At 35.6% G+C, this 26040-nt stretch overlaps 1 protein-coding gene across 1 annotated transcript; it reads left to right on the top strand.

The window, feature by feature from the left end:
- Window positions 1–22690: 22690 nt before the first annotated feature.
- On the top strand, window positions 22691–25861 carry LOC116163044 (uncharacterized protein K02A2.6-like). Its single transcript, XM_031476879.1, has 3 exons — window positions 22691–24483; window positions 24529–25278; window positions 25435–25861. Exons 1-3 carry the CDS (start codon window positions 22691–22693, stop codon window positions 25859–25861), a joined length of 2970 nt encoding a protein of 989 aa, XP_031332739.1.
- Window positions 25862–26040: the final 179 nt, after the last annotated feature.

Genomic DNA, 26040 nt, shown 5'->3' with positions numbered 1-26040 from the left:
CTTGCGGCCGACTTCTTAGGAACCAACTTTTCGGTTGCTTCATGAGATTTCGACAGGATTGTATCGGGAACAGTGGAACATCCCACAACGTTTATAACGTCAATTTTTCAGTGAAAAAATTCAATTGTCAACAAACTACAAACTATAGCAACGGCCGTTGCCACAGAAACAAGGTAATGCGATTTTTACAATATGATGAAATTTTGTAATCTTTGAAATGAAATAATGATACAAAACAGACTTACAGTATGAAATAAAATACGTTACGATATACGTCCGGTAGTACTTGTAACAGTACTCGTTTAAGACATTCTTGACTCGGCTCCTGACGTCGCCTCGTCCATAATGTCTAACTCGTACTGTTACAAGTAACCTACCGGACTTATAACGTAAATAACTATAACAAGAAAGGTAGGTATCCTAGTAAATTATGTATGTGACAACTATACCTAACAGGTGGTCGCTTTAGGCTTTCAAAATTTTTTGTTAAATTTTTGCCGGTATTAAAAACCGTCATCGAGAATTTGTTTGATTCGGATTCTTGGTAGGTACTTCAAAACGTAGGTATATTTCCGTCAAAAAATGTGGAGGAGACCATTTTCTTTACCCCAACGCAATACCTCCCTTACTAACGCGCGGCTGGTAAAAAATGGGTGGGAGAAAGGCTTAACCTTCGAGGCAAACCCACGTAATTGCAGAAATTTATTGATCGCATAACACGAAATTCTTCGCTAAGGTATCAAGGCGGGTCATGTGAGTGGTGTACACCATTTTTTTTGAGATCGCGTAAAATGATTGTTAATTAAAGGTTCGAACCGAAAGCCGCATAAAAGAATCGATGGTGGCGCAATAAAAAAATTTGTCACCATTTTCCACGACTTTATGGTCGTGGGAACTTTATCCATTTAGTGTGAGCTCCCTTTTCGAACAAAACCAATAATAGGAAACGTTTTTCCTGCAACAAGGGAACATCGTTGTGTAACGAGAACAAAATGGACGGCGGATTTGTTTTCAACCGTGAATGGTGCGAAGTGTTTCCTCTTAAAGCGTGTTCTCATTTATGTGAATTTTTACCACGAAAGCGTTGAGGTCCAAGGTGCAAAACGTTACATTGTACCATATTTGGAGTGGTTAGTTACGTTATCTTGTGTATACGGGGTGGGGTGTTAATCGACCTGCATTAAACGCCAACTGGTAGAAAGGTTAGAGACAAATAATTTGTGCTTTTGTTGGTTGCCAAAACCCTAAATTGTAAGGGTAATTTTGGACACTTCCATACTGCGGAACATTGTGCGAGAAACCTGAAGTGTGCGGTTTGTTCCGGATTCAAATTCATCAACCATCTTTCGAGATTAACTTTCAACGAGTAACCAAATTTGTGAACGTACCTAATTCGGCCACTATGCGTTTTTACCGCTCCTGCTAAAACGCATGCGGTTTGACAGCATATGATGCGGTTGCATCCTGTTGGTGCGACGAAACCGCATATATGTAACTGATCGTGTGATATTATCATCCCGTCAAACAGGAGCGTTTTAGTGGGAGCGGTAAAAACGCATATTGTGACACTACACACACATAACGGACTTGATTCGCCTCCTTGACTTGAGTCTAGTTAAACGCACACGGACCGACGAGACTTGCGTGGTTTCTCGTTGATTGGTTATACGGGGGGGGGGGGGGCTTGGTGGCGTGGATATCTTACTCTAGGCATTATCTTGGTTCTTCGGAAACCAGTCAGTTCGATCTCGCTACTGAACAGACGTATTTAATAAACTCTACTCGCTCTCATTTAACTATAAAGACTCACTTCATTTATACATCATTCCGAGTATACATAGTAATTACATACATACGTAAAGAAGTATTTATGTTCCTACTCTATTTACATCTTAAATAAAATTGCATTTCTAACCGCCATTATTAGATACTTTATATTCCTATCCTATCCTCATTCCCTTTTTGCTTCCTTACGGTTAAATAAAATACCAACTTGGGTGATAATAAATGAAACAGTTAATTTCCTTGCAATGGTAAAACACACATACGTCCGTCAAGGATACATTTGTACCTAAATTTAGACCCTACCTTCTTTCAAATTTCTGTATAGGGAAACCTCGTTACATTATGCACTGGAATAAAACACCAAGTGCCGGTGTGTTGATATTAGAATTTCTCCCAATAAACTTTATGGTGTGAGTAAATGTACCACTTAATCGTCTTTAAGCTTCCTACCGAATGAAGTTGTGTTCAAAATATTATTTTGTAGTACAAAAGCGCTGCACAGTTTGTTGCACACAATTTTGATATAACAGCGTTTAAACTGACCGATACCGTTAGCGATGCAAACGAAGAAAATTCTCTTTATTATAACGAGATGTTTAGATTCAGTACAAGTGCTATGTGTCCACGTCTCCAATCCGAAACTGTCCCCCGTAAATGAATGGTCTTATTGCAAATTAAGCTAACTTAAAAATTTTAATGTAAAATTTAGCCTGTAGGCAACTCGCGCTTGGTCACTAATTTATTCATAAAGCGTTTCTTGACGACGCGTTGCTTGATTAAAAAAATTAACAGCAGCGATGCTCTTGGTTGGAAATTTCCATTCAAAATAAAAACCGGTAACAGTTTTCTGGGACTTAAATTTTCTCACACAAAAATTTAGCACAGTAAGCCACTGCTCGCTTAAATAATGCGTCCGCCTGGTGGACTTTGAATGTTATAATACGCGGAATACTTAATAACTTTTTTTGCACTCAAGAGTACGCCTTACTCTTTCCAACCTCGTCTGTGGTCTAAAATTACTGCATAACCAATACTTATCTCAAAAGATACAAACCCAAACACCTTTTATTGTCAATACAGGCGTTGTTATCGTCGGTAAACATCCAGAAATTAAATCCAGACTTAATATTTTGTTTCTGTTCGCTATAAAGCGGTATATGTGTAAATGTCCCTATGTTGATATCTTTTTTTAAACGACTAAAACGACCACACGTTACATTAACTCAAAGCGTAATTTAATTAAATACCGAAAAATTAACGAGTAAGAACCGATGTGTGGATGAAGGAACATTAGTAATAGTAGAAAAATTAATTAGTGTTCTTAACAAATTATTAATCTAGATTAATGTCCTAAGAACACTGGAAAAAAATTACCTCGTCCTCGTGTGAGACCGAAGGGATTTTAACGCATTTTTTGTATAAGATCAGTTTTCTATTAGCCAGTTTTGACTCCACATCACCATCAATAAGATCTTGTCGAAGGCTACGACACTACGACACCAATTGTAAAACGATCGGAACAATACTGTAGAAGAAGAACCTGAAAAATTACCACGTTCGTAAATCACGCTCGGGAATGACGTCCAGATGTCGCCGACCCCATATTATGTATCTCCGTCCCTAAAGTTGTTAATTTGTTGTGGAGGGTTATACTAAAGTGGTGATTTTTTAGACTTTTCCTATATACAGTGTGTCAGATTGTTAGCGTATTTTCCTCAAAGGGAAAAATCGCTATTGGCTGCACTTTGTCGTCAGTCCGTCCGTCACACGTACTCCTGCTACACCACTGAACCGATTTGGGCGATATAGGGCTCATTTGAAAGGGCTTGGTCCAAGGATTCCGTACATACCGATATTTTTTGGTTTTGCGCATGCGCAGTGTCAAAAATTTGGATTAACGCATGTGCAATGCTTTTTTATTTATGAAAGCAGTTGAATGGAATTTTATACATAGGCATTTGGAATAAAGACAAATCTAACACCAGTTGCAAAATTTGGTTTTGCGCATGTGCAATGCCAACTTCCTTATTTACGGAAGCACTTAAATGAAATTTAATACATAGGCACTTGGAATACAAGCAAATTAACACCAGTTTTAAAATTTGGTTTTGCGCATGCGCAATGGCAACTTTCATATTTATGTAGGCACTTTAAATGAAACTATATAATACCTGTTTCAAAATGACTGCTTACGTATGCAGTACCTATGTTTTATTTATGAAGGTACTTTATGAAATTTCTAATGTAGACAATGCGCAATGCTATTTACGAAAGCATTAAAAAAGATTTCATATGTGAACACTTCGAATAAAAGTAAAACTAATGCCCATTTCAAAATTCGTTTGTATTTATATACGCTCCACTATTTTTCATTAAACTTTATAAACTTCGACGATAGGCGGCTCATTTGAAAGAGGATGGGGTAAGGATCTCGCGCCTACCGGTATTTTTTTCCGGTCCTAGCATTAATATTTCTCGTCATTTATGTTTCCTTAATTACTATTTTTACTTGTTTTTTCCTAGGGGCTGAAATAACCATCTTTTGCTAGGCGCACGGCTTCCAGGGGTAGTCGTCTTTGAGCGCCTAAAAGTTTCTTAGAGCTCGAATCGTGGTCTCTCTTTCTCTTGTCAAAATGGAGTACTGTTCTGTGGAAGGCTTTTAGTGATATCCACCAAAATGCGATTTTCGAGTGAACGGGACGTCGAAAACGAGTACCGACAAAGGAAATGTGGTTGTCTCCGACAAGATCTTATTGATAGTGGAATCAAGACTTGCTAATAAAATACTCATCCACCACACAAAAATGGCCTGAAGTCCCTTCGATCTCACACTAGGACTTTAATAATTTTTTTATTGCAAAACTAGATACCTACATCCATCTTTAGTATGTGAGGGAAGTGAGTTCGAGATCAATTTAAACACGTTGGGCAAAAAAGATTGTGGCGAGTGAAGTAACTATGATTAATGGTTAGTAAAAAATTGCAACGTAAATTTAAGTACGTGATCTATTTACAAGTATAACTGACAATAATCTTGAAATGGATTAATTTATAACAGTAAATATTATTTATCACTTACAATTTATAACATAACGCAAACGTATCGATGTTGCAACTCACTGTAACACAATTCGATTCTGCTTATATAGCAAACGCCGGCCCTCCTCTCGAAAATTCTGGAACAAAAACGTCATATTTCCCGGAAAGAATGCGTCACATCCCCTCGATATCTATGGGGATTTCTAGAATATTCGCTATAATATGTTTTGTTTTATATTCAGTGGCGTTTTGTGCCTTATATAATAGGGGAAGGGAAGGGGGGGGGAGTGAAGAATTATTTACGATTATCGGTAAAATATTCAACGCCTTTTTTATTAATTAATAGCAATACATTTTCTTAGAATAACGTATGAATGCAGAGAACCATCAAAACTATTTCAGTTTGTAACATTGTTTATTTTATTCAGTGGTTATAACTTTAACTTTAATAATAAAGTGTATATGCAGGGTGCCCCTTTAGTACGATATTGAGCGATATACCTATATATACTTTACAATTGATGGAGTTTTAAGACAAATTTTCCATTTCTCTTATAAGTAATAGTATGTGAGCAAATAAAAAGGCTAAAACAGCAACTCATGATAACTTAATCTTACAAATCGTAATTGATCTGGGTTCATATTATTTCATAGAAATTGAGAGTATAGGTATACATCCAACTTTTAAAAGCATTACCGATCAAATATGAATAGCACATGCTATATAAAGAACAAAAAATTCATCGCGTGTTTGAGTCTCCACATGAATTTATTACACGTATTATAAATCTTGCAAATAAACGCAACTATTACATGCGAAAAATGAAAAAAACAGTGTTAGAATAATAGAATAATTTTACCGCAACATGTATAGTAAGACAATTCATTTAGGGAAATTTATTACTACAGTTTTTAAAAATAAACCTGGATAAAACTCACTCGCACCTTTTAGTTGCCTTTATAGCTATTGCATGATGCTGTATAACTGTATTGATCCAATCTAACTAGACTATTTTTAGTTTCAAATTTACCTAGTAAGTAGAACGTAATTAGGTACCACTGAAGAAAAGTAATACCTACGTCAAAACCAGGTACTTCTTTACATAGTAAAGCCATTGACATTCAAATCAGTTTTGGAATTTAATCAAAGTATAATAACGGAAATGAAGATGTACTCAAACACCAAATTTAGGTTACTAATTTACGGACTAAACTCAGGTGGTAGACCGAAGTCAGCGTTGACGTCGTCATAATATATAAAACTAATTGAAAGTCATCGCTTTCACTTTCGCGTCATTATTCTTTAATTACGTTCTCTCCAGAATTCCATTTAACTTGGCGAGCTTTATGCGCGAACAAATGACATTGTAATGAAATAGATATATCAGGGTTCATTGCATGCTAGGGTACATTTGTTGTAGATGAAAATAATAAGCTTTGCAGCTTTTATTTTCTTGGCGTATCGTCATGTGTGTGTTTTGCGTATATTTTTTACTAAGTATTTACTACACATAACGTAGCCAAAGAATACTTATTAGTTACTCTTTGACGAAGCGCTTTTTTGTGGCGTTTTAGACGTAAGTTGTCTACTACTTTTTTACAAGTCATATTTGAAATTGTCTATATAGTTATAACTATTACCAAAGAGTAACCCTCTTTGCTATTACTATAGTCTTTTTCTATGCTTATAATGAGCACCTATCTAGCCCTTCTTTTACTTACTCGTATATTCAAAAGATTTCACACCTGCTTAATGTTCTGTCTTAATGTTATGTGTACGCCCAACAGAACAGGACACTCAGTGCAATAAAGAGTAGAGTAGGTACATAATTGTCATTTAGTTATTTTCCTGAACTTTTCCCTATACACATTTTCGTCATCATTTCGGAAACCTCTAAGGGTGGGTCTTTCGTATGTTTTGTGGCCACTGTCAGATTTAACAACAATATGAAACGACGCCCTTAAGACACTAAAAACTTGCCACTTTGTATAACTCTACTAAAAATTTTACAGGAAATTATCCCCATCTGCGCATCTAAAAGCACCCTCTCGACTTCTTCCCACTGTATATACGAATATATACACGTAATACTCTTTTCAAGACACGAACTTCTGATTACCTTAGCTGTTGTTACCTACAGTATTTCGTACCTAAAGATGGGGTTTCAGAAGTGTTCCATTTGCAATTGTAACTGTAATTTCGTTGCTAGCATAGCACAAGGCGGATACACTAGCTTCAACAGTGTGGCTGTAGGGAGACCGATCTATTTCTTCTTCAGAACACCCTGTATACTGCTGTATAATGGTATGCGGTCACTACACCACCCACAAAACACCTGTCCAGACAGCTCAACACAAATCAAAATTGAAACTCGGAATTTTATAATTTCTCCACGTACACATCCGGCATCTTCTATAAGAAAAATACTAATACTGATTTAAAATTTCTCAATTTGAAAAATTAACTTTCAAAAATTCCAAAGAATTTTATTATTACACAACTTTTGATTAACTCCTGAAATAAATGTTGGCACGAATAGAAAAAAAACTGACATGAAAACTCTATTTGGGTCGCACAATAGATTCTACTAAATACACAATTAATTGATTGACAATGACAAAAATTTATTGCGAAATGCAATGAAAAATTATCAAAACAAAATCCCCGCAAGAAGAAAAGCTTACAAACCCTGCTTGAACATATTACCCCCACCAGGCGGTCAACAAATAAAATAAGAAGTTTTAAAATTACCTACTACAGTTTTTTTTCTTAATATCGAAATAATCTCGTCTTTCAATATTTCCGAAAACCCACACACACACATGTTCACAGCTTCTGAACTTGACTTTACTTTATAACATAAATAGACAACAATCAAAACTGGTTTGATGAGTAGATGTTATTTTACCAAAAAAAAGTGTTTTTAGCGTTTGCCAGTTGTGACCAGAATTTGTTGTTTTTTACAATAAAATGCACGCGATTCAAATGCTGCAGTACCGTTGCACGTTTTAGTATCGGCAAACGGTCTCAAAAACACTCACTTAGGTACCTATTTTCTCGTGGTAGATAAAGGACTTTGTTCCTGTAGGACTCAACATAAAACCCAATAACATTGCTACCTTAATATTCCATGTACAGGTAGTATAATATTTTTGGTGTGATAGTTTTATCTGTCCGCCCGCCCGTCCATCTGCCCGTCTCTCTAGTCAAATGGACACACACATTTCAGGATTTTATTTAATGGTCATTTAATGTTAAGTTTTTTGTACTGTAAATTGTGAATGTAATTTAAGGGTGGTTATTGTATTTAATGAGTGTATGAAATTCAAGGAACGCATAAATTAGGATATCGACGTAAAAAAAGAAGTCTTATTGAGACACGTGTGTGTAAAAAGCTGTTATCGGGCAAATTAACGGAACGAGTTTGATAAAACGACACCTGCATTGATAAGCGCTACGCATATAGAAATCAATTTGGCGACATAATTGGTCGATCGTTTTTGTCGATCAATAATGTGCGTATCGCTTAAAATAAGTGAAGCAAAGCAAGTGAAGTTAGACACAGACACACCGTTTTTCCTCAAGGTTTGAACAGCGCAGTTCAGTCATTCATAAGACGCGGCGTGGGCAATGCCAATACTTTTTATCAGAATTTAATACGCCAGTACGGCATACTTAAAATCAAAATAATATTTTTAACCGCGTTTTTAACGATTAAAACGGAAAAATTGTTGTAAACAACATTCTTCTCTTTTATTGTCCGCACATGAAAAAAATACACTGTAAAGATAAAGACTGACAAAGTTTGTCGCCGGCTAATGCTTGTAGATCTGGATTGAACGGTCTTTGTTTATTTATGATGTGATTTACGCTGGGTACCATTGTTTTGTGACCCAGCCATCGACTTTTTTCCTTCCATCAGTATTTTTTTTAATTTAAAACAAATTCCACTGCAATTCTTGGCCAGGCAATGAAAATGGAGAGAATTCCACGAAATTCGTTGTGTACATACTTGATGAGTTAAGGAACAAAATTTTGTTGAACAGTCTTTTAAAATCATTTTTGAAACAAAAATTGTATTCATTTGAAGATTGGGCTTTCGGGTCACGAAGTGTCCCTCGCCTACTACTGAGTGATCTAATTTCGCATGTAGTTTATTGAAAATGTCGCAAATAACTTAATGATTGTAATGGAACTCTGTACTTAACTAACATTCTTCCACCACTCGTAGCCACTCACAATCTTCATCTCTTCGGAATCGAATTTGCAGACTTCAATACAATGATCGACATATCGTTGCACGGCCAAGAATTGCAGTGGAATTTTTTTTTTTTCGAATTTTTAAAAACTAATTTCAGATTCGTGATTTTCATGTTTAAAAACCCCCCAGATACTAAATTTCGTCGAATTTTCTCCGCTCCCCCATTTAGGAGAGCGCCCTTTCGTGGTAGAAATTTTGGAAAAAAATTTTGCGAAATCGTGAAGACCATACCCGAAAATCTATTCAAAGACGTGCTACCAGTCTTTGTAGCTGTAATGGTTGCCGAGAAAAAAATTAATGAAAAAATGCAAATTTCACCACTTTTTTGGGAGTGGCTCCCAAACGGAACACGTTGGACTCTGGGTTTATTTGAAAAAATTCTTGTTTTGATCCCCTCAACCACCCAATTTTTACGTGTATGTAACATGTATGTAACACCCTTTATAATAAATAACTATTAACTTCTCATATTAATATAGCTACTTATTTCAGTTTTAGGCAGTGTTGTAGATAAATATTTGTATACCATACGTGGGTTAGAGCATGTTACAGCACTTGTGTGTTACAGATGACGCGGTCTATGCCATCTTCATCCCAATTTTTGTGTTATCAAGGTTCGTTAAATATTATCATTGCCAAATTATAAAACCTTTGGTAATATATAGGTTGTCGATGACAAACTTTCTATTACCACTATAAATGGCGGGGTCTATATGGGTTACCGTTACCACAGTTATGTAACCTTATATACCTAACTCTAAGTTGTATAATAACAAAGGACGTAGATATTACTGATACCCTTACATAGCATCTTATAGGCTCCTTTTATAAACCTTATGGGCCTTTTAATCAAGTAACGGGAAAGTTTCCACAACCTTTATAAGTATTGTTTGCAATGGTAATAAATAATAACGTTTTTTCACTACTAGCGTCTGATGACATGATTATTAACCTTTTTTTTTCACTACTAGCGTCTGATGACGTGATTATTAACCTTTTTTCCACTTGTAAAGTAGGCTTTCTCGGCATTTGTTCCAAGTGGTTAATAATTTTTTATTATTAACTAGTAGTCAATAATGAGAACTGTCACGCTGTCACTTTTAGAAAACACACCCCGAAATTTCGCTCAATGAACGTTTAGACAAGTTCTCTAAAACGAATAATTGCCACCATTCGCAATTTCCAGAGAAATTACATACCTAAAATTATCACATTTTGAAAAAATTCGAACGAAATTACTCTTTGAAAAATCTCAATAACAGAACAAAATACGGCCTGTTTGACTTGTACTTCCACGTACTTGATTGACATGTTAAATTAAGAAACAAACAATTCTGTCCAACCGTTAACTCCCTTATCAATATAATATGTTAATTTAGAGGATTTCAAGTGCTAGTAGTGAAAAAAATAGTATATATACCACGGTAGAGAAGTCTATTATTGCCTTCGCACCTTACACCCCTCGGCGCAAGCGCCTCGAGATGTAATCTTGGTGCTCAGGCAATAATAGTGGACTTCTCTACCTTGGTATATAATGTACTATTTCACTTGTAAAGTAGGCTTTCTCGGCATTTGTTCAAAGTGGTTAATAATTTTTTATTATTAACTAGTAGTCAATAATGAGAACTGTCACGCTGTCACTTTTAGAAAACACAACCCGAAATTTCGCTCAATAAACGTTTAGACAAGTTCTCTAAAATGCATAATTGCCACCATCCGCCATTTCTAAAGAAATTACATACCTAAAATTATCACATTTTGAAAAAATTCGAACGAAATTACTCTTTGAAAATATCTCAATGACAGAACAAAATACGGCCTGTTTGACTTCGCACCTTACACCCCTCGGCGCAAGCGCCTCGAGATGTAATCTTGGTGCTCAGGCAATAATACTGTACTTCTCTACCTTGATATATAATGTACTATTAGGCAACCTAATCACTTCAAAGTACCTAACCTCAAATATTTATTTACTATTTAATGTGCAGAAAATTAGAAATACCTTTAGTGTAATTTAGATACAGCAAGCGGTCCTACACCTGAATGTAGGATGCGGTATACATTTCGTCTTACATTTGGGTTTGGGCGAAAAGTACTACTGCATTTTACTTTGTTCCAATTCCGTTTCTCCATTTTCTTATATAGGATACAGCTGTTATGCTGAATAAAATTTGAGAACATAGTGTTTCTAAGCGTTACCAATGGTTTTGTAAGAGGAAGTGGAGAGATGGAAGTTTTATTGCAGTGTGTTTGAACAGAAATACTTACCTACTCACCAGATTTTATAAAGGGAACTGTAGTTACTACGGCGGTAGTAAGTTTTATATTTATCACAGTAAACACCTGTATGGGAACTGAAGAGTCTAGGCATTGAATAACAACTTTTTTCTCCAACCACCTGAATAAGACGCTATTTTGTGACAGTGTTCGGTACGTAAAATTGACGTTTTGCGGATTAATCGCTTTCACCATGGCAACTGTACAAAAAGTGGGTACTTTTGGTCCTAGTACCAAAAAGAAATTGACCTTGAAAGTTGGCCAATTAAAAAATTACAATAACGGAGATATGTCACATTGACATCGATTTACATTGCAGGTTGTAAGATATTTCCATACATACAAATCAAATATTTTTGCATATTCAATGCAAATAATGATGTTACCTATACGTATGTACATGTATTGAAAATGATTTACGCTCGCTATTTTTATTTAAACCATGTGTAACGTAATTTACATATTCCGTGAACGTAATTTTAATACGTATACAACCCGCCGTCGCGCGTAACGCCATCTACTTCAGACCCATTGCACTATTATCTGTCATTTTGAATTCAAAATTTGAAAAAGTTAATTGCAATTAATTTTATTTAAAAAACTGTATGGTAAGTTTTTTATTTCAATACAAAATATAACAATATTAATTGTGTATACAATAGAAATGACTGAAACTGATAGCGACATGGATTGCACTCCAACAGAGATTATAGAAACGGCAGAAGATGCTACCTTAGATTTGCTCCCTACAAAGTCGCGAGAGGTGAGAAGTAAGAACGAATAGGTTATAAGTTAACCTAAAAACTAGAGTGGCATGACACGTGAGGACAAGAACGCAGAAGTTCTTATACTAGTAGTGAAACTGTGACTGAATCTAAATTCGAATATAATTTGAAGTAAAGGGGGTTGGAGAAAAAATTTTATGTTATATTCGTACAAAAAATGCGTTTTCGGGACTCGGAAGGTTGCTGGACTCCGCTAACGCGTCGTCCAGAAACTATCTTCCTCGTCCCGAAAACTGACATTTTTTGTACTAATGAAACAAATAACTATTTTATTCAATGGTCTAGGTTTTATAAATTAATAACTGTAACTATTATAAAAACTCACTGTATAACCTATAGTAACAGTTACTGTAAGTTATTTAAGTTGGTAATGGAAACGTTTCTGTTGCCGTTTTATATACCCTAGCTAGAGCTCTTGGACCTTATAGCGATTTTATAAACTCATTATACGTCCCAACCAGTTAGTAACGTTATAAACTTCTAATATAAACTTGCAACCTTCATAAAACCGTTATAAAAACTAGCAGTTACCTAAAATGTTTAACATTGTTCATTGGGTGTGAGAATGCCCCACTTGTGGTATAAATAACTTCTAACAATTCTGAATTTAATTGAGACGTCACAAACAGCGAGCTCTCGCCGTTTCCATGGAAAATATATTGTTTTCTGTTCTGAACTTCGTTTTGTTTCGTGCTCCGCGCCCCATTTTTAATAAGAATGACCGAATGCACATTCATTTGTTCCACTTTATCTACCCTTACTGTTAAACTGATCACTTTATACTCTTATTGGTTAAAAAGCGATTAAGCCTACTAATTCAAACATATAAAATGGGAATTTAACATCTGCTATAAAATAAAATAAATTTCATAACTAATTAAGTAAATAGTTAATTTTGGTTTATCTTCCACGTAATTATACTTCCTCTCGGGTTATATTTGCAGAAAATTACCATCGTATTAAGACATCCGCTCACAATAGTTATCGTGCCCTTTATAAAATACTTTAACGCTTGGTACACAAATGAGCGCTCAGGCCTACAATAGAAGGTGGAAACAATTATACAGCTCTGAGCTCACACGAAAGGAGAAATTGTCTGTGCTGTAAATTATGTCCTGCTCTTGGTATTTATTACATATTTACTTAGGACACCTAAGCGTAAGTGAATTGTAGTTCAGCACCAAACTGAAAATAGGCAGTGCTTTAGAAATAAAAATGGTTAAACCTTTTTTCTTCTTCACAGTTTATGCAAAGCTCAATTAGCTAAGTAAAGGTTGCGGTACAAACGGAAATATATATATGCTTGCCAAAGGTTTAGCTACTTTCCTGCTCTTAGTAAACCTACATTCGGATATAAAACTAAAACGTGCATAATGAATGTGCAGGTATAGGTAATTGGGTATTGCTAGGTGCAGTTATAAAAATTATGCTAAACTGACCGTTTTAAATCCCCTGTACATAATTCGGATTTCTTGCCTACTGAACTTGGTCTGTTTGCAAAGGTCTTCGAGGGCAACGGGTATCGGTTTTGGTACCCTGGACGGTTCTAGTTCGTACACTACTTCTTCTACTGGGCTCTCTTCCGATGGAGTTGTCATGTTTTATGTTTGTGTTTATATTAGGAGCACATGCTTGCATTCTAGCACAACAAAATCGCACTATCCTATCAACTATAATAGAAGATAGTATGAATGTACATAACGTCTATTTGTAACCCATTATAAAACCGAAAGCATGCGAGTGGTGTTAATGAAATGCACTACATGTTTTTAGAAAATAATGTTTATGTATGAAACAAATACTATATTTACACATTTAAATACCACACATCGGTTGGTGTTAATTAGGACGAAGCATTTACAGAAGCAAAAAGCCGAAAATGGAGCTAACAATTTTTAGTCTAGCATTTTCCGCACGGTTCCCGGATTCGCCCCGGACTGGTCCTCGCTTTCTAGCTGCAGTCTGCGCCCTACTCGCGCAAGCTCAGGATTACAGCTTTTAGGGGTGACTGTTAAAATGCGAATCCCCTGCATGCTATTCTATGTTATAACATTAACCAAACGTCCGCAAATCCGTGCTAAGGGCAGGTCATGCAAAATTTGCCGCTTAAATAGACTAAAAATAGCAGATACTACCCCCGGAAGAGTATTTTAAAATGCACATCGCCGTCTGAATAAACACGATATTTTACCACGAAAGCTAAATACGAGCACCTTTTACATTAGTTGCACAACGTCATGACTATCAATTTTTATTCCTGCTCTTTCTTGCGATTCTATAATGTCAACTTGAGTGTTAACCCCAAAATGTATTAATCTATAAATTATCCCTGAACTTTTAGAGATGGTTGATTGTCTTTCTCGTCTGGAGGTCGTGAACTTAATTTCTTATTGCTCGTTACTGATTATGTCAAGCATTTGTGAGGTTGTTCATATCCCTTGAAGCGTGTAATTTACTAATAAACGTTACCTATAACAAAAACAAAGACAAGATTAATTGCACGATTGCTCAGGGTAATTCAAAATGTCGTATAATATGTAACCGAAGTCTCATATTTGCCCTTATAATTTCTTACGCATATAGTGCCTACCAAGTTCCTCTCTATATATATTTTGACGATTTTCTAATCTAAGACCGACTCGTCCATACAATCCTAGACTACCATGACAGAACAGTTGTTCTGCTTGTGACTACCACCCTGTGAGCGCCGTCACGGGGTCGGTTTAATAATTGGAAATATACGAGGTAATATAATATATCTAATTTGTCGTGTATGAATTTTATAGAAGAGAACAGGTTTAGGTTGTTTTTTAAGCTAAAAATTACAAGTGTACAATGAAGGTTTGTTATAAATTTAAATTTGGTTTGATTTTTATACAGTGTTCCTAAATATGATGTAAATACGGAAGGGGCGAATTCTTTGACTGATTTTATGACTAAAAGCATATATAAGCATAGGTCCGCAAATGCTGCGTTATACCGATCCACGGCGTGTACTATGCGATCAAATAGTTATTTGTTTCTTTAGTACAAAAAATGTCAGTTTTCGGGACGAGGAAGATAGTTGCTGGACGACGCGTTAGCGGAGTCCAGCAACCTTCCGAGTCCCAAAAACGCATTTTTTGTACGAATAAAATATAAAATTTTTTCTCCAACCCCCTTTACTTCAAATTATATTCGAATTTAGATTCAGTCACAGTTTCACTACTAGTATAAGAACTTCTGCTTTCTTGTCCTCACGTGTCATGCCACTCTAGTTTTTAGGTTAACTTATAACCTATTCGTTCTTACTTCTTACTTCTCACCTCTCGCGACTTTGTAAGGAGCAAATTTTGAGGGAGCATGTTTTGCCGTTTCTATAATCTCTGGCGGAGTGCACTCCATGTCGCTATCAGTTTCAGTCATTTCTATTATATACACAATTAATATTGTTATATTTTGTATTGAAATAAAAAACTTACCATACAGTTTTTTAATTAAAATTAATTGCAATTAACGTTTTTAAATTTTGAATTCAAAATGACAGATAATAGTGCAATGGGTGTGAAGTAGATGGCGTTACGCGCGACGGCGGATTGTATACGTATTAAAATTACGTTCACCGAATAAATTACGTTACACATGGTTTAAATAAAAATAGCGAGCGTAAATCATTTTCAATAAATGTACATACGTATAGGTAACATCATTATTTGCATTGAATATGCAAAAATATTTGATTTGTATGTATAGAAATATCTTACAACCTGCAATGTAAAACGATGTCAATGTGACATATCTCCGTGATTGTAATTTTTTAATTGGCCAACTTTCAAGGTCAATTTCTTTTTGGTACTAGGACCAAAAGTATCCACTTTTTGTACAGTTGCCATGGTGAAAGCGATTAATCCGCAAAACGTCAATTTTACGTACCGAACACTGTCACAAAATAGCGTCTTATTCAGGTGGTTGGAGAAAATAGTTATTTGTTTCATTAGTACAAAAAATGTCAGTTTTCGGGACGAGGAAGATAATTGCTGGACGACGCGTTAGCGGAGTCCAGCAACCTTCCGAGTCCCGAAAACGCATTTTTTGTACGAATAAAACATAAAATTTTTTCTCCAACCCCCTTTACTTCAAATTATATTCGAATTTAGATTCAGTCACAGTTTCACTACTAGTATGAGAACTTTTGCTTTCTTGTCCTCACGTGTCATGCCACTCTAGTTTTTAGGTTTAACTTATAACCTATTCGTTCTTACTTCTTACTTCTCACCTCTCGCGACTTTGTAGGGAGCAATCTAAGGTAGCATGTTCTGCCGTTTCTATAATCTCTGGCGGAGTGCAATCCATGTCGCTATCAGTTTCAGTCATTTTATTGTATACACAATTAATATTGTTATATTTTGTATTGAAATAAAAAACTTACCATAGTTTTTTAATTAAAATTAATTGCAATTAACTTTTTCAAATTTTGAATTCAAAATGACAGATAATAGTGCAATGGGTCTGAAGTAGATGGCGTTACGCGCGACGGCGGGTTGTATACGTATTAAAATTACGTTCACGGAATATGTAAATTACGTTACACATGGTTTAAATAAAAATAGCGAGCGTAAATCATTTTCAATACATGTACATACGTATAGGTAACATCATTATTTGCATTGAATATGCAAAAATATTTGATTTGTATGTATAGAAATATCTTACAACCTGCAATGTAAAACGATGTCAATGTGACATATCTCCGTGATTGTAATTTTTTAATTGGCCAACTTTCAAGGTCAATTTATTTTTGGTACTAGGACCAAAAGTATCCACTTTTTGTACAGTTGCCATGGTGAAAGCGATTAATCCGCAAAACGTCAGTTTTACGTACCGAACACTGTCACAAAATAGCGTCTTATTCAGGTGGTTGGAGAAAAAATGGTTTTCTGTCGAGTCACCTTTGAAATTTTTGTTTAGGTACATGGAAAATCATACATAATTTGAACTTCCCAAGGCGATTCGACAGCAACTCATTTTTGATCGCCCGTTATTACAGTGGCGTATCAAACTTGCGTTTTTGTTTATTAGAATACCCCATTTTTTATTACAGATTTGGAAAGTACAAAGTACCTAATGTTTTACCCTTAAATTTAATGACTTCGCTGTTACAACCTTTTTTCCTCAAAGTTTGATAGTTTTTTACAGTAGTTTTTAAATTCCTAAATTTTTGTAAATTTTAAAATTTTATGGTAGTTTTTATATTAAACGCGAGATTAAACGGCGTTTATAATATGGGATATTAAATTTTTAGTAAATCGTGTAACAGGTAGTTACAAAATATAATTTGATGATACCTGTTCGTAAAACTTTATGCCAAGCATGCTCAGGATTAGGTATTATTAGTTTTTACAGTAATTACCTCCTAGGAAAGTGGATCTTTTCCTGTTTGCCTGAGAAATTTTCAACTTTTCATTCTCCTGCTTAACCACTTGATAACACTTCACAATAAAAATAAAAAATGAAAAAAGGCGAGTAACTTCAGCGCATTCATTGTTATAGTCCAACACTGTAATTACTAATTAGTAACACCTTGATAATTCTCCAAGGCTCGAATATCGGTAACAACTGACGTTTTAGATGATTTTATTGATCTCTACTTCATCAAATCTTTTTCACCGAAATCTCTTAAAAAATTTAAATTTTTGGTTTTTGCTACATGGCTTCGGAATTTACTCCTAAATTGTCGTGTATGTCGACAAATTTTATTGAAATTATTAACAACTCGAAATTACCTACATGACATTCGAAATAATTAACTAGATATATCTAGGTATCTATCCGAAAAACAGTTGACGGTGATACTGCTGCCGCCTAATTCATTCAAGTATGAAAACGCCACATAAATAAGTAGTCGCTGGGAAGCTTTGTTTCCCTATTTTTTATTCTTCTCTCTGTTGTTCTATATACACATTCCATTTGTATGTGGCCTTTCTCAAGGAATTTTTGAGGAATTTTAACATAGTGTATTTTCCTATTTTGTGCTGTATAGCCATCAGATTAAATTATAATAAGTTTTTTTCACTCTTATTGCAAAACTTTCCTTCAAGAAAATCAACGAAGAATGAAGCATAGGCCGAGGCTTGATTATCTGCTTACCTCTCATACCAGTACCTATAGCACACTATTTATTTAGTGGTAAATTCATAAGAGCATGAAATTTCGTCCACCCATTCTTGGTTTTTAGCGCATTTTTGAAAAAAATACGCTATTATATTCGTATTGGCTGGCCGGCCGGCTGTCCGCGTTAGATCTCAGCAACTACAATAGCTAGAGACTTCAAATTTTCACTAAAAGCTTTCTGCTATAGTGTAGATGTGCAGGCTCTAGTCTATTTTGGGTTACATTACTTGTGCGATCGATAATTGAAGAAAATAATTACGATATGGTTTTCGGAGGTGCTATAATTTTACCGTTAGATAGCGCTACCAGTATAAAAACTTAGTTATTTACTTTGTGATTTGTTTTACAAAAGAAAGACGTACCCTCAATTGAAATTAAATAAAACGCAGCCAAAATTACTCGTGAAATCGATAATTCTAAACTTCGCTAATAAAATAGTGATCTGCATTACCAAAAATGCGGTTTAATCGCGCATAATATGCTGATTTACAACTTGTTTGTTTCGTTTTCTTTTTTGTGACCTTTTTAGCACATTTCTACACAATAATGTTGCTATTGTGGCCACTTTGTGCACTCGTCCGTTTATCTATCCCTACGGCTGTGTCACTTTCATATCTTTATCTTAAGAGGTACTTTGTAGCGCATTTTCCAAGGATGTTGGATGCTTTATTGCAACCAATTTCTCTGTCCGTCCGTCTGTCCCTCCGTGCATTCGTCCGTCTGTCCGTCTGTCAACAGATGCCAGCAAAACGGGTATAGGTGCAGTTACACCGCCTCGATAACGGACAAGAGCGCCCAATCGCTTTTGCAAGTCGGGCAATGTTTGCAATCGAACAAAGGTACCCACAGATTGATAAGGAGGCTCTCGCTATCGTCTGGACAGTAAAAACGTTTTTCAATTATGTATACGCACGTTTTTTTACACTAATTACAGACCACAAACCACTCACACAGATACTACATCCTGAGCAATCTTTGCCAGTGTTGTGCATCAGTCGTATGGCCAATTACGCCGATTATCTCGCACATTTTGATTACGAAGTAGTATATAAGACATCAAAAGCAAACGCCAACACAGATTACTGCTCAAGAGTCACATTACCAGCGGGATCGGCAAGTGCAATTCACCACATCTCATCGGCATCGGCAGTTCGTCGCAGATGACTTTAAAAGCTTCCTACGAAATAGTGGCTTGAAGTATCACAAACTGTCGGCACCTTACCATCCCTCTACAAACGGGAAAGCAGAACGCTACGTTCAAACTGTGAAGGATGCGCTTTACACAATGAAAACAACTAAAGGAACGCTCCGGGGCATTCTAAACGAGTTCCTTCGTCAATACCGGAAGGCTCCACATTCGGTTACGATGCTTCCACCGGCACGACTTTTCCTAGGGCGAGACAGCGAGACTTACGAACTCGTCTTGACATGACAAGACCTGACGATGTGCAGACAAGAGTCACCCAGAAACATCAAGCAAACATGAGGTCTACCTTTCGCATACTAAACTGTAGACAAAGATGTGTACTTCATATCTGGAAACAAAAACATGGACAAATGGCTCCCAGGCGTTATCCCTGCTCGCGTCGGAGATCTTCACTATGAAATTAAACATGGGGATAAAGCGGTGAAACGTCATATTGACAAAATTAGAACGTTCGCAGAAAATATCAGAGAAAAAGGTGTTGTCCAACAACGAAAAACAACGCCTGATGAGCCCATATTGCGACGTATCCGTTTTCATAGCCAACAAGGGAACTCACCAGCGGCCGCCGAGCCCACTCTGGCAACAACTACCCCAGTTCTATCACCAGCATATGAGGTGTAGATGAAATACTTTTAGCTGAAAATGCCCCTCGTGAAATTTCTTACAAGGTAGATACTCAGAAGTTAGCCTAGGTGTACCTCTTAGCCTAGGAAAATCATCAATTTTCGTGTTTTTTTTTTTGCGGTTTTTTGCAAATATATCGCGACCTTCAGGACTAGATGAATAGGTTTAGCTGAAAATGCTCTTCGTGCAATTTCATACGAGGTAAGTAACTGAAGAGTTGGCGTAAAGTCACCTTACACCTTCAACTTTCATGTGTGAGGAAATGTTCATTGTAAAACAAAGTATTTCTATGCACCATTTATTCACGTAAATAGTATATTAAGTATGGAGAACGGTAAGGGATTTTTACCGTTCGAAGACAATTGTTTGGAGGAGGAGCGAAGCGACGACTCCAATTATTGTCTGAGAACGGTAACCCTTAACGTTCGACGTGCTTATATTTTATAACATTTTTTGCGCGATCGAAATTAAATTTATGCAACCAATATAAATATGCACTAAGAAATTAACGAGCAGAATAAATCGAAATGATCGAAGTGGTATGGTGTATATCACTAGGTAACCAGTTTATTTGTCAAAATTGAAGTTAATAATTTCATAAAAATGTGCATGTGTCTGATGTAGTTTACTAGCTTTGAACTTCTTTTATGACTTTATGAGCGTCTTGCTATAGGAAACAACAGCACAAATTGTACGTTTAATGTACCTAACAATAATTAAAGATTAAATGTAATGTAAGACTGTTGATTTTTAAAAAGGCGTCGGTAAGTATTTTTACTCACAATCGGTTAGTATTATCTGAATTCCTAACCTTCATAGCGGTTGCGAAGCGACTCATTACTCACCTTAGCCGGGAAAGTAACTTTCCCGGCTAGCTGTCACTTTCCCGGCTAGCTGTCACTTTCCCGGCTAGCATCTGTCACTTTCCTTACCTGCAAATGCTATTCATATTATCACAGATTTATTATCCTTATATGAAACTTATACTAATAGTGACACCGCCAATGTAACCATTAATGTTTACAACAATAGCAAATTACGAAGAAGAACGAAACTATTTGCTATTGTTGTAAACATTAATGGTTACATTGGCGGTGTCACTATTATTGACAGTTAAAGTTAAAGTTAAAAACACCTTGTTGAATTATATACTTTACCTTAAATGATCGATTGTGAGTAAAATAGTATACAAACCTCGCTGGTCAGTGGTTCATAACCAACGCCTCGCGCTTATAGCCTTAAGCCCTCGGCGTAGGTAATGAACCACCTCCCAGCTCGGTATGTAATCTACTATTGCTGTTCTGTTTTTAGATCGGTAAGTAATTTTGACGTCGTCGTAATCATAGCAACTGGTAAATTCTACCTACTGTCATGGAAACACCCATGGTAAATAGTCAGAAATGACCGATCGCGCAAAAACAGTATTTTCATATCAAAATATTCACACATTCATTTATATCTCAACCTAATCATTCTCCTCTGCGGATTCCACTTCTTCAGGCTCTTCGACTTCCTCTAGTGGTAGTGGGGCGTCTGAAATTACCGACTCTAGTTCTCCTCGTCTTCCGCATTGGCATCCTGTTTACGCCACTGTATAAATGTAGATGGAAAAATACTTGCGCCATCTGGAGGTTACTAATATAGATATATGTATTCACTTTTGTTCGTATTGTAAATGGCGTATAAAATAAAATCGAATTGAAGAATTATGTTGGTGATTCAATTTCTAAACTATCCATCATAACAGTTTGGCGACGAGGATCGAGAATACAATATACGAATACCCAAGAATATAATTGCTGCAGTATCCCGTTTCTACGATGACTTCAAGTTCAACGCACCACGTGCCAGCCAATTTTATTGAATTCTACGACGCTAAAACGAAATTCAAAAGATGGCTTCAACGATTGGAAGGAGCGTTCAAAATATATCAAGTAGAAGGGAATGCCAAATTACATTATTTTCTGCACTTCATTGGGGGTGAAACATACGACCTGGTATGCAATCTTCTTTCACCGGATGCGCCGGAAGATAAAAAATACGAAGATTTGTGCACGTTATTAAAAAACCACTTCGACCCGCAACCTTTGGAAATAGCAGAATATTTTAAATTTCATCATCGCCTCCAGAACGAAGGGGAATCTATTCGTGATTACATTACGGAGTTACGTAGGATGGCGGCAACATGCAACTTTAGTACTTTCCTGGAGACTGCATTAAGGAATCAGTTCACATGTGGCATCAGGGATAAACGAATAAGGGATCGCCTCCTAGAAACGAAGGACCTTACCATGAAAACAGCGGTGGAGCTAGCCCAAAGTATCGAGTCATCTTACGCCAACGAAATTTCAGATAAGTCTATTCATTCAGTAACTTCGGTTAAAAATAAAATGCCTAAACATGTTAGCAATAAAAAAATTGTAGCCAAGCCACAGTCAGGTCAGAAAGAAAATAGTATTTCATGTTTTCGATGTGGTGGTTGTCATTATGCAAATAAATGTCGGCATACAAGCAGTGTCTGTAATTATTGTAAACGAAAAGGGCACATTCAAAAAGTATGCATGCAATTACAAAAATCCGTTAACGAAGTAGATGCGGACGATACTGATGATGAGAACCAACCAGTATTTTATATAAATAATGTAGATGAGTTTAATCCTGAAAAAATGTGGTTAGAGGTGAGGTTAAATAATGAATTCATGAAAATGGAGCTTGATAGCGGTTCAGCTGTTTCAATTATTAGTTATGTAGATTATAAGAAACATCTAAATAATGTTAAATTAATACCTACTCCAATTAGGTTGAAATCTTACACTGATAATGATTTAAATGTTTTAGGGAAGCTACAGGTGACGGTGACTCTCGAGGAGGAATCAAATGAACTTCCTTTGTATGTCATATCAGGAAATAAAACACCATTATTTGGTAGAGAATGGATAAGGGGATTTTCAGCAGATACGCTAAGTAAAATGTTTCATACGGTAAATGCTGTTCAAGTTTCAAATACTGCCCAATCCGTTACTGGCACTGAATCAGTTCTTAAAAAATTATTAGGTAAATATTCTGTCTTATTTGATAAGCAAATAGGAGAAATGAAAGGTGAACCTGTTTCAATAAATTTAAAAGCCAATGCAAATATACCTTTCTTTAGAGCTAGACCCGTTCCATTTGCAATAAAAAAATTAGTTGAGGACGAAATTGACAATTTGGTTAGGGAAGGTGTATTAGAAAAAATAGATTACAGTGATTATGCAACACCTATTGTACCGGTAGTAAAATCTGGAAATAAAATACGTTTATGTGCAGACTTTAAGGTAACTTTAAATCCAAATTTAGTGGTGGATGAACATCCTTTGCCTACCACTGATGAATTGTTTCAAGATTTAGCTGGAGGGGAAAAATTCACTAAAATTGACTTAACTAAAGCATACCTACAAATGAGAGTTCGTGATGAGGACCAGAAATTTCTTACACTAAATACACATAAGGGTCTTTATAAATGCACACGATTAATGTACGGCTTAAGTTGCGCCCCTGCTAAATTTCAAAGAAAAATTGAAAATATTTTGTCAGGAATACCCGGCATTGCTGTGTTCATAGATGATTGTAGACTAACTGCTCCAAACGATAAAATTCATCTTGAACGATTAGAAGAGGTATTTAAAAGATTATTAAATTACAATATCAAAGTAAATTTAAGTAAATCAGAGTTCCTAAAAAATGAAATTGAATATTGTGGTTACCGAATTGATAAGTTTGGTATTCATAAAACTAAAAGTAAAGTAGATATGGTAGTCAATGCTTTACAACCAAAAAATATCCAAGAACTTCAATCATTACTAGGACTTATAAACTACTATGGTAGATTTTTTGAAAATTTAAGCGAGATATTAGAGCCAATGAGATTGTTATTGCGTGAAGGTGTAAAATGGAATTGGACAAAGGCTTGTGAGAATGCTTTAAACAAAATAAAAGAAATGATGAAATCGGATAATTTTTTAGTACATTTTAACAACAATTTACAAATTATCCTAGCCACTGATGCATCGCCTGTAGGCGTAGGTGCTGTGTTATCGCATATCATGCCAGATGGCTCGGAAAAACCGATTCAATTTGCTTCCCAATCCTTAACTAGTTCACAACGTAATTGGTCTCAAATTGATAAAGAGGCATATGCGATCATTTTTGGAGTGAAACGTTTTCACCAATTTTTATTTGGTCGGAAATTTGTCTTGTATACAGACCATGCACCATTAGCTCAAATATTTTCTCCACAAAAAGGCTTACCGATAATGTCTGCGAGTAGAATGCAACACTATGCTATTTTTCTACAAAGTTTCAATTTTGAAATAAGGTATAAAAGTTCAAAATTAAATGCAAACGCTGATGCGCTCTCTAGATTACCTGTAGAATCCAAAATTGAAAATACTGTAGAAGAATCTGACATTTATGAAATTTCCCAAATACACACATTACCTGTAACAGTAGATGAGTTAAGCAAACAAACAAAATTAGACACAGAACTAGGACTTCTATTGACCATGCTAAAAGAAAATAATAATGTTCCACATTTAGTTAGATTTGGAATTAATCAATCAGAATTTACAATTCAAAATGATTGTATTTTAAGAGGGAATAGAGTCGTGATACCTTCTATATTACGAAAGCGAATTTTAAAAGACTTACATTGCGCTCATTTTGGAATAGCACGAATGTTATCATTAGCACGCAGTGTATGTTGGTGGCCCGGAATAGACGAGGACATTAAAGCAGTAGTACAAAATTGTTTAACCTGTGCGGAAAACAAAAATAATCCTCCTGAAATTAAACATCATTGGGTTTATCCTTCTTCACCATTTGATAGAGTTCATGTAGATTTTGCTGGACCATTTTTAAATGTATATTTTCTCATCTTAATTGATGCATATTCAAAATGGCCAGAGGTTCACATTTTACACAAAATTAATACTGATAATACAATTGAGATATTGCGTAGAATTTTCTCTATTTTCGGAATTCCAAATTGCTTATGTACCGATAATGGAGTACAGTTTGTAAATCCAAAGTTCGAATTATTTCTAAAAAGTCAAAATATAGTTCACAAACGATCAGCCCCATACCACCCTGCGACAAACGGACAAGTGGAAAGGTATGTGCAAACAATAAAACGTAAAATAAAATGTTTACAAGCAAATAAATTAAATTTGCAAGAAAATTTAGACAAAATTTTAACTCAATATCGTAACACAAAACATCCTGCTACGAATAAATCTCCATCTGAAATGATTTTTGCTTATCCAATAAGAACTACTCTTTCTTTAATGTTACCAAAACCAGTAGAAAGATCATTCGAAGTAGGAGATAGAATTGCAGCGAGAAACTACTTAGGTCCACTCAAGTGGAAGTTTGGTAGAGTTACTAAAAAACTAGGGTTATTACATTATGAAATAACGTTAGATGACGGATTAGTCTGGAGGAGACATATTAATCAGTTATCAAATTGTGGTGAAAATCTTGAAAGGCAATTACCATGTGACTATAGGAATCATGAAATAATAAATCCACCCGAGAGTAAACCGGATCCTATAGTTAACCCAGAGGTAAGACAAGAAGAAATACATCCTGCTGAGACATCAGATAATGCTGTAATATCAGAGCCTTCTGTTTCAGTTGTACCTAACTTACGACGTAGTAAACGTACACCTAAACCTATTGATAAGTTGAATTTGTAATGTATGAATTTTTCAAGGACGGGAAGTGTTACGCCACTGTATAAATGTAGATGGAAAAATACTTGCGCCATCTGGAGGTTACTAATATAGATATATGTATTCACTTTTGTTCGTATTGTAAATGGCGTATAAAATAAAATCGAATTGAAGAATTATGTTGGTGATTCAATTTCTAAACT

The sequence above is a fragment of the Photinus pyralis genome, unplaced genomic scaffold, assembly GCF_008802855.1.
Source record: "Photinus pyralis isolate 1611_PpyrPB1 unplaced genomic scaffold, Ppyr1.3 Ppyr1.4_LG2, whole genome shotgun sequence".
Lineage (NCBI taxonomy): Eukaryota > Metazoa > Arthropoda > Insecta > Coleoptera > Lampyridae > Photinus > Photinus pyralis.
The sequence above is the reverse complement of the archived record's forward strand: the minus strand, read 5'-3'. Positions and strand labels throughout refer to the sequence as shown.